Here is a 10,970-nt window from a genome sequence, read left to right on the forward strand (position 1 = left end):
GAAATAAGATTCCAGCAATTCTGAAGATTCTAAAAATGATGTCATTGATGCTAAAAAGTAACATTAGGGGATTTCTGTTACAAAAATGACAAACATAATCAGTTGTTTTAATTAATATTTAATGGTTATCAAAAGACCATCACCAACTTGATCAAATCTTTACTTGATTTTAGAAGTTACAAAATTAACATACATACTTTTCCATTATAGACTATTCTTACTGACATGTCAGCAAGTTACATTATAAACCAATTAAAGCATCTCATCATCTAGCACAAACACACAGGCTTCCAACTCATAATCAAACATCCCATAATACACAAGCAGCAATACACTGAAAAACATGATTATCTTTGGCATCAAAATGCTCTGTTTTCATTCTCAATTTAATCAATGTTTTAGTGTCGTTAAAACTATTTCAACTAGTCTCTCTTCTACAAAAACAGGCTGTTTTGTTGTAGTTTGGTTTAAAGACTCTTTGGTGACCGTATAGCCCTAAATCATTTTAAGACGCACAGTTGGTGGTCATTCGTCTGACATCATCTCTATGATGAGGTCACGAGCGTCTTGCACACCGGCGTTGGCCTCAGACTTTCCTTTCTTCACCTGAGTGCCAATCACACTGAGTCGGTGCCCGTCGCCAACGTTACCCAAATCCAGCGCCTCGTAAAGATCAGTGATCCCACGGGCCCCGGAGACGTCCTGTGTGAGAGAATGAAGCATGTGTAAGATTCTGGCACATGACCATGTTTCCAATAACAAAAAACATTCACTAATTAGTAGGGCTGCCCCCTAGTCGACCAGAAGAGGCTTGGTTGACAGAAATTTTATTAGTCGCTTAGTCGAAGAAAAAAAACAAAAAAAAAAAACAGAAGAAGTGGCAAAGTCACGCAGTCTTTGATGGACAGATCGTTAACAGCTGGCCTGTGTGATAATATAGTACATTGGGCAGGGCATCCAAACGCTCGCCTATCATTCATCAACCTCAAAAATGGCTTTTCAACTGAAATATGCATGTAGTAGCAATGTTACATGGCAACTCAATCTAATGTTAACCTAGAAAAATAAGTGCTATTGAATAGAGATCGACCGATATATCGATTTACCGATATTTTTCCCGATATTTAAGCATTTTACCATGATCGGTTATCGGTTTTGTAATATCGGGTTCACCGATAAACGCCGCCAACTTGTGGTTGTTTTGAGAATTGCGCGCATGCACCGCGCCTGAGGGGAGACCCGACAACTACTGCGTGCAAAGGTAAAGCATAGCCTGCTTTCTTGCTTTACTGTAATTAGTCAACTTTATTTGATATAACATTAATGCTCATATTAGATGTGATACATAAATGCCTGATATGTAACTATGCAGCTTGGCTCTAAGAAATAGAGATGAACTTACAGTCACGTAAATTAACTGAAGTCCTGTCCCAATAAACATAACTTTGCCTGAATTAAATAATATACAGCCATGAATGAGCACATGTTGGAAATGAAAGCGCTGAATTTAATTCTCTCTCTGTTGTATGTTCATTATAGTCTTATGAAGTCACATATAAGCTTAAACCGTCACAAGAAATAGCTCAAACTCACTCACTTAATAATCCTTGCCTTAAATAAAATCTATAGATATAGGCCTAAAAGAGTTCAAGTATAAAGCAATGTTAGTTTCAGTGTTAAACTTGGATAAATGTGCGCTATTAGGCACATAATGGTTTGTGCGGAGAGTGGAAGCTAAAGCTATTTAAAGGACATGGAGGCGCCAACGCGATCACTAATCACATTTTTTTCAGTGGAAACAATTTGATTATTCCGTCATTTTTGCTCATAAAGGTAGAGTAATGCATCATTCGGAACTGTAAAGGCTCTCCTTTTATTTTTGTGCACTCACAATATCAACAAAACGTTGCAAACGGTGCTTTTATAAAACAATCATTATGCGCTTTCTGTTGTCTCAAGAGGAGCGCTTCACAAAAATAAACCGAAACTCAGCGAATACAAACCGCACAGACATGATAAATATACCTATAGAAAGCTCAAAATTATTACTTAACGAAATAAATCAAATCAAAAACAAAAACTCTTATGTAATCTGTAATGATGCTTTTTAAAGGCGCGTCCAAAGAGAAGATGGCGAGTCCGGATCGGCAAATTTTTCCTGAAATCAAAACACTAGTTTATTAATAAATCTAAAAATTCTCCTTACTATTTCCCCTCGACACATTCATGGTAATAACTTTTGCTTTGCAACAAGCTTTAGCTTACTGCGTGCACTTGAACGCGAATCTCTTCCCGCTGCGTTGAAGGCGCCTAGACACTAAACGCCTTCCGAGCCGGTCTCAAAAGTGAAAGCGAAAGTGACGTTTTGTGTTGTTTTCACCAGCGCGTAATTTTTTCATCACCATAAATTGTGGATGTAAAAAAAATAAAAATAAATAAAAAAAAATAAGAAGCAGCATAAAACAGACCCGAAGCCCGGCCCGCATCTGAGCTATGACGTGAATACTGGCCCGAAGCCCGACCCTAGGGACGTAAAAAAAAAGGGGCCCATCGGGCTAATTTTCAACACTTTTTAGGATGACTTAAAGGAGGAAAAACCAAAGTGAAGTATGGACTTATATTACTCAGTCACTGATTTACTTTATAACAGTAAATAAATATCGGTTCTGCATATCGGTTATCGGGCACATAATTATGCAAATAATCAGTATCGGTATCGGTAATAAAAAAATCAATATCGGACGATCACTACTATTGAAGTCTGTGCAATGTGTGGAAGCTGAACAGTAGGATGCTCCCTGCATAACAGATGGAGGCACCGGTGCGGTCATTTACTCTTAAAATACTCCGTCATTTTTGGTCATACAGATAAAAGTAATACAGCTTTCGAATCTGTAAAGACTACGTTTATTTGTGTGCACTCAGAACAACAACAAAACATTGTGCTTTTGCAAAATAATGAACGCAAACAGGATAAGCTTTCTGCCTTCTTGGTCTCTGTGAAATTGAGCGCGAAACATCGAAACTCTGTGTTTACTTGCCTTACACACATGAAAAATATATTTATAGAGAGCAAAATGTTTACTTGCAAATGAACCAATTCAAATAGAAAACAAATATTGTCATATTATGTAATCCATATGAAACATGCATACAGGTGCATCACTACTGCGGAGATGACGAGTCAGTGTCGCCGATCTTCAAGTTTAACACTGATCTTCATCTATTAAGCCGAAAACAAAGAAAGCACTAGTTTATCAAGAAATTATTAAAATGTTAATACAGTCTCCTTGCTGTTTTTCCCAGACACATACATAATATATCTGCCCATGCGCTGTGGCAAGCTTTTTTTTCAAGACTAATAGTCGACTAATGCTTAAGATGAACGACTACTAGTCAACCAGAAAAATCTTTAGTTGAGGGCAGTCCTACTAATTAGTCCAAAAAGATCAGGAATAGGGGTGTGCCATATGTACAGTATATGATAATATTGTAATTATTGTTGTAATGGGAACACAGGGTATAGGATCTGATGATGCGCGAAATGCAGCTGGAGGGCAGGAAGTCATTTTTCTTTGTAGGAATCACTAGCAGAATCTCAAAGTGCCTTTGTTTTAATTTGTTTATGGAAATCGGTCAAACCAAGAAATTTCATTTAGGAAAATGTGTAGGAAAATGTGCTGTTCATAAGGAGGAAAAGGCAAGAAATTGACTGAAAAACGCAAGGAAAAACGTGGCTTGTAAACCTGCTTCTGGGGTCAGGCAGAGAGTCAGATTAATGCTTGTGTGTGTGAATGGGTAATAAAAAAAATTTATTAATATTAAGATATAAAGAAATATATAAATAGATACAGGGTGAGACAGTGAGAATTCACTTAATGCTCAGTGCCACACTTAGACATGGTGTAAATAAGATATTATATCTGCAGTTGATTACAACAAAACCTTGTGAGATTGCGATAAATTGAAGTGAATGACAGCTTTTTAGTGACTATACGAAAGCACTATTTGCTCGCTTTCTAGGCTATAATCAATTCAGAATTTGAAAAAAAGTTTTGCTTTACATCCTGCTAACAGGACCAATAGCCAAAACCCTGTACAGCAGTAGTTTCAGGAGTGACATCCTGCATCCTTCATATAAATGTGGGAATCACTTTTAAATAGTTTTTTTGCAATCAGGCTTAGTCTATATCCACCGCCTCGACAGCAGGCAACTATTTCAATTTAGTTGAAAAATCTGTCTCACCCTGTATCTATTTATATATTTCTTTATTAACATCTTAACATATTATTATATCTTTTTTTAAAGGGTCATCGGATGCCCATTTTCCACAAGTTGATATGATTCTTTAGAGTCTTAATAAAAAGTCTATAATATACTTTGGTTAAAAATTTTCAATGGCTGTGTAAAACAACACCCTTTTTACCTTGTCAAAATCAGCTCTGCAAAAATCATCTCATTCTGGTCGAGGCTGCTTTTAATGCAAATGAGCTCTGCTCGCCCCGCCCCTCTCTTCTTCTGTGGAGTGACGAGCCTGTTTACTTTAGCCACGTTTAGCCTCTGAACTTGCTAACTAGCACATTATTAGGAAAGGCGATCGCAAGAATTCATAAAAAAAAACCCTTATACTCACTTCTGCTGTAAGTGAAGCTGGAGCACGAATGATTTGCGCGAACATAGACAGATATATGTAGATCCGGAGGCGCATTCCCTTCACAAACAAACGTAATCCACTGCATCTTCAGTGGCTCAGATGTCGGGAGTAAATGACTACCACTATGTTCATTATTACATCCAGCAACAGAACTCCTCAATCGCTCAATTCTTGTCTAACTTACATCCCTGCTCCAGCATCAAAACAGTGAAGGTTGGACTATTACAACTGATCTGAGGTAAGACGCTCATGTCAATAAACTATTGTGGGAGTGGCCTCAGTTGGTGTGACGGCACACCGCATCTGAGAATGGCTCGATTTGAAAAAGGAAATATTATTTTTTACAGATTAATTAAAAACCACTGCATGTATTTTTATCATTATAGAGTAGATTTGTACATGCACTGCCAACACACATTAATGTTCAAACAACATGTATAAGGGAACTTTGCATCCGATGACCCCTTTAACCATTTGCACACACCAGCATTATCCGACTCTCCTCCTGACCACAGCCGGAGGTTTACAAGGCACTTTTTCCTGCACTTTTCAGTCAATTTCTTTCCTTTCCCCCCTTATTAATGGAAAAAAAATTCATACATGATAAAAGCTCCTTGGGGTTTCTCGGTTTGACCAATTTGAGCATCCATAAACAATGCAAGGCATTTCTCCAGCTGCATTTCATGCCACAGCAATGTCATGAGCAAACAACCTATTAAGACTTGCATGGCCTAATATAACATTAATGATGTCCTTACTGAAATATGTAATAGAAAATCCATAAAAGATGTACGTTATTTTAAAAATCCAAATCGTTTTATACATATTGTGGACTATAGGGGGCCTTGTCATTTTGATTACGTCAAATGGCTGCACTCGGTCAGCTACTGCCGCTACTACTTGCTATTTTTACCACAACACAACTCGAAAAATAAAATACAAATGCAATGCCACATTGTGCGGTTTTTCGTTTAATTTTGTTAAGGGCAACAAGGGAAGCGATGTAAGTCTTCACTGCTTTCCTAGCAAAAAGAAGATGCCTGTGGATGAATAAAACTTCCTAAAGACCCACGTCTTTGTTCTCTCCACTTTAGCCCTGATGCCTTTGAGGCTTTTAGTAGACCACAGCTACTGAAAGAGCTTACAAACGGAAGAGACAAGAAACGCTAGATGCCATCCTGACAGGATGTAAACATGTCAACGCTTGTCATGACGCCGCAGCCACTGAAGGAGTTTCTTAGCGCAGATTTCACCCGATATTATCTACCCTTTATCCATCGCCGCCAGTAAGCTTTCAGTAGCTGTGGTCAACCGTTTCATGTCACCGCCCCCAATAGTCCAAAATATGTATTAAACAACGTGTATTTTCACTTCACAAGACGTTAATTGATGGACTGGAGTCATGTGGATTATTTGTGGATTATTGTGATATTTTTATCAGCTGTTTGGACTCATTCTGGCAGCATCCATTCACTACAGAGGTTCCATTGGTGAGAAAGTAACATAATGCTAAATTTCTTCAAATCTGTTCCCGTGAAGAAATAAGCTCATTTACATCTAAGGTAATTCTTTGTCAATACCACACAACCCTAAGCAGGAACTTGTATTCCTGGGCCAATTTCATGTTGGCTTTAAGGCCGTCTGCTTCACCAGATTTGCAGTGTTTGCAAGAACATTCTGTGCGTCAACAGGAAAAGCCGCACTGCCTCAGCACCTTAACCTCACATTTGACCATCCAGATGGTCCTGACACACACTCCATCAGACGGATCGCGCTGAGAGAGGATTACAGAGCGCTGCAGCAGACGCTCTCACCTGCTTGTTGGCGAGCAGCACTAGAGGCAGGCAGGGGTCGGCCGACAGAAGCTGGTGCAGGAGACGTTTAGCCAGAGGGAAACGCTCAGGGTCAGACGAGTCCACAACAAACACCAACACACGCGCTTTAGACAGATACATCCGCCAGTAATCACGCAGCTTCTCCGTACCTCCAACTGCATGATGGGGGAAATATAAGACACATTTTTTCCACATTTGATCAGTGGATTCAAACCCAGAACTTTGGGGTTGCAAGAAACAGTAATCACAGTACGTGTGTGTAAATGAGCTGTATTTACTCTCTAAGAACTCGATCTGAAGATCTTCTTTGTTGATGGAGACGGCGTTGAACCCTTGGGTGGGACTTACATCTTGTTCCAGGCTGCCCGTGGCAAAACAGTGCAATAAACTGGTCTTTCCTGCCCCGTCCAGACCTAAAACCAGCACCTGAGTACGTGCTGTCCTGGGCTGCACAACACAGAGAACAAACATGACATAATATCACCATTCTGGCTACTTTACTTTACAGTATGATGGGAGAGGAAAGCTGCTTCACGTGTCACACTAACAGTTAATTAATAATATTAATGACAGTTAATAATACAGTCGTTCATTGTTTGTTCATGTTAGTTCACAGTGCACTGACTAATGCTAACAAACAACTTGTGATTGTAATAATGCATTAGTAAATGTTAACTTAATTATACATGCTACATGCTTTTAACTAATGTAGTTAACTAATGAATCTTATTGTAAAGTGTTACCCAACAAATACACTACCAGTCAAACGTTTTTTAATGTTTTTAAAGAAATTAATACTTTTATTTAGCAAGGATGCTTTAAATTGATCAAAAGTGATGCTAAAGAAATTTATAATGTTACAAAATTTTCTATTTTACATAAATGCTTTCTATTCATCAAAGAAACCTGAATAAAAAAATTCTACTCATGTGACTGGAGTAATGATGCTAAAAATATAGCTTGAAATCACAGGAATAAATTACATTTGAAAATATATTCAATTAGAAAGCAGTTATTTTAAATAGTAAAAATATTTCAAAATATTGCTGTTTTGCTGTACTTTGGATCAAATAATTGCAGGCTAGGTGAGCAGAAGAGACTTCTTTAAAATACATTAAAATCTTACTGTTCAAAAACTTTTGACTGGTAGTGTATATTCATCAGATTTAATATTATAATAATATTAACAATGTTATATGTGGCTATTTGCATTTTGTTTATTATTGTTTTTCTTGTTTTCTAAAAAGAGCTTTCAGTTAAAGTTGAACAACATTTTAACTATTTTGCCTAGCATTATAAATTATGTTAACAAATGAAACATGAATCAAAGTTGCATAATATTATATGGGATTATTTGCATGTACTTAAAGTATTTTTTAAACATCTAATATTCTGAAAATGTTTATTAACGCATAATAAAATTGAGGGAAATATTACAGTTGCATGACATTTTTACTTATTTACATCAACGTTAAAGATTCATGAGGATATAGACTATGCATGATCTATTAAGCACCTGTTGAGCTTTGAATATTATAATAACACTTATTAATGACATTTGAAATCACCTGTTGTCTGACTCTTATTTTAATTTCTGCAGAATTTCTGCTTTGAGGCCTCGCGTAAAACCACAACACTGGGATAAATGACTGTCGAAGACTATAAAACTGGATCAAATCCCACAAACCTCTGATATTAAGGGCGTTTTTAGTGCAGTTTCGGTCTTGTTCGCTTTATGCACATGCTCTTTCCCGCTCCCGTCCGCATTCAGCTCGTCTTTCACTTTTTTCTTGGGTTCTTGTGTTTTACTCATCAAATAGCACACCGCGCACGCGACTCCTCCCGTGAGCGCGAGCGCGGCACCCACCAACCCGATCTCACGCGCACCGGGCATGTTGATGCTAAATTCGTGCCTCCAAATCAAAGCAAGTTAAAATGTAAACAAATGCGATACTTTTTTTCTACATGCAGCCGGACATGATGCGCCACATACAGGCCTCGGTGCGGCTCCACAAGTGGATTACAAACTCTAGAGGTCGATATTTCCGGTGAGTGGCAATAACTCGAGCGAAAAAATAAAATTACTCTTGCAGATTTATAAAAGCGCTAAATGAAGTTTTTCGTCATCCCCGCAAAAACGGAAAAGGTGTAACCCGAGCTGTTGCGTTTCCTGGAGATCAACAACAAAAGCGGCGGTCTCGTGAGATGTGAGGTAATTACAACAGACCGCGAGAGATTTGGATCTGTAGTTAAACCAGCGGGGAGTCAAAGCTCAAATAATCTCCCGAGATAAACTAACCTGCCACCGAGAGTCGGGCTTTTTAATTTAAAGGTGCACACCCGGTCGGTGACATGTTTGATTCAGGTAATGCGCCACAGTTCCAGCAGAGGGCGCTCGAGCAAACACACGGCGGATTCATTAATGCGCAGCGGTAGCGCCGCCCGCTGGAGAAATGTGTCATCTACAAATACACAGTGTGATCTGTTCTAGACAGACCATAATGTGGGAAATGTTAAATACACTACCAGTCAAAAGTTTTTGAACCGTAAGATTTTTAATTTTTTATAAATAATTCTCTTCTGCTCATCAAGCCTGCATTTATTTGATCCAAAGTACACTAAAACAGTAAAATTTTGAAATATTTCCACTATTACAAATAACTTTTCTATTTGAATATATTTTAAAATGTAATTTATTCCTGTGATTTCAAAGCTGAAATTTTAGCATAATTACATAGTCACATAATCCTTCAGAAATCATGATGATATTCTGATTTTCTGCTCAAAAACATTTATTATTATTATTATTATTATGTTGAAAACAACTGAGTAGAATTTATTCAGGTTTCTTTGATGAACAGAAAGTTCAGATAAACCGCATTTATCTGCAATAGAAATCTTTTGTAACATTATAAATGTCTTTATCATCACTTTTGATCAATTTGAAGCATCCTTGTTAAATAAAAGTATTAATTTCTATAATTTCTTACCCCCCAAAAAATGTTACAAAAGCTTTTTATTTCAGATAAATGCTGATCTTTGAATCTCTATTCATCAAAGAATCCTGAAAAAATTAACTCAGCTGTTTTAAATATTGAAATAATAATAATAATAATAATAATAAATGTTTCTTGAATAGCAAATCTACATTTTCTGAAGGATCATGTGACACTGAAGACTGGAGTAATGATGCTGAAAATTCAGCTTTGCATCACAGGAATAAATTACATTTTAAAATATATTCAGATAGAAAACAGTTATTTTAAACAGTAAAAATATTTCAAAATATTGCTGTTTTGCTGTATTTTGGATCAAATAAATGCAGGCTTGGTGAGCAGAAGAGACGTCTTTAAAACCATGAAAAATCTTACTGTTCAAAAACTTTTGACTGGTAATGTAAATAAATACATTTGTTTATTTTAATCTGATTTTAGCATAGATTTAAACCTACTAATCGAATACCTAACCTTTAAGTATTACAGTATGAAATGAGTACAATGACAATAATTCTGACTAAAAAGATCCATCAAGATTTGAGCTGTACAATGCATTTTTGTTTTTCTAAAATGTACAAAGCCTTTTTAAAAAAAACATTTTTAAAAAAGACATATATGAAGCAAGTAGAACTGTGATTTCTGTGAGTAATAAATCTACTGTTTGAACAGTTGTGTTATATTAAAAGTTTTTTTTTTTTTTTTTTTTTAACCTGAATGAGGCTTTAATTTAAATATGCACACATTTAGATATATTTCCAGACATATTAAAGGTAAATGCATTTTTATCCACCTTATTCTTCAATGTGGAAATAAGCCTATGGCTGAGACTTCCGGTCCATTAGCCGCTAAAGGGAAATAAGAATAACAACAACGTGCAGTAAACAGTAAAACTGTTTGCACTACAAACCTATGTGTTCATAATTAAGATAATACATTAAAATAATATGGTAAGACACAAATTTGCAATATCAAGCAGGAAAACAATGTTTTGTACAGCTAAAAATAGCTGGATGCAGATGAGACCGGAAGTCATGCCCATAAAATTTACAAATGGCCACGCCCACTCTTACAGGAACAAATATGATTTTTAATTTCTCATTTTTCTGAGAAAATATTGTCTATAGCCAAAAGAAAAGGGAATTTGACATAAATCCCAGCTACTGATTTATGAACAAACCCCTTACATAAATGAACAAAAAGGTTTATGTAAATGCCAAGTAATAATTTTTGGTAAAATAGTTGCCTTAATGTTTTAACAATTACACTTACTGCAGAATTATGGCAATATCTTTAGGAGTTTACATATGAATATGACACTCAGCAAGACACGAGTTAATTGCTTTTTCCAGGAATCTCTTTATTAAGACATAACACTGGAGATCTGTTTCTGAGGAGAGTTTGTTTAAAATTATAATCAGGGTTGAGCACTGGATTTAAAAAATAAATATCTCAGCTTTGCATAAACAGCCTCTATGTGACAAAGT

General features: G+C 36.5%; 1 protein-coding gene across 1 annotated transcript; it reads right to left on the bottom strand.

The window, feature by feature from the left end:
* Nucleotides 1-108: 108 nt before the first annotated feature.
* On the bottom strand, nt 109-8,384 carry arl9 (ADP-ribosylation factor-like 9). The gene is made up of 4 exons (XM_051127325.1): nt 8,178-8,384; nt 6,769-6,937; nt 6,470-6,645; nt 109-702 (listed from the first exon to the last, which is right to left on the bottom strand). The coding sequence occupies exons 1-4, from the start codon at nt 8,382-8,384 to the stop codon at nt 526-528; spliced, it is 729 nt and encodes a 242-aa protein (XP_050983282.1). The 3' UTR covers nt 109-525.
* Between the last annotated feature and the right edge of the window lie 2,586 nt (nt 8,385-10,970).

The sequence above is a fragment of the Labeo rohita genome, chromosome 14, assembly GCF_022985175.1.
Source record: "Labeo rohita strain BAU-BD-2019 chromosome 14, IGBB_LRoh.1.0, whole genome shotgun sequence".
NCBI lineage: Eukaryota > Metazoa > Chordata > Actinopteri > Cypriniformes > Cyprinidae > Labeo > Labeo rohita.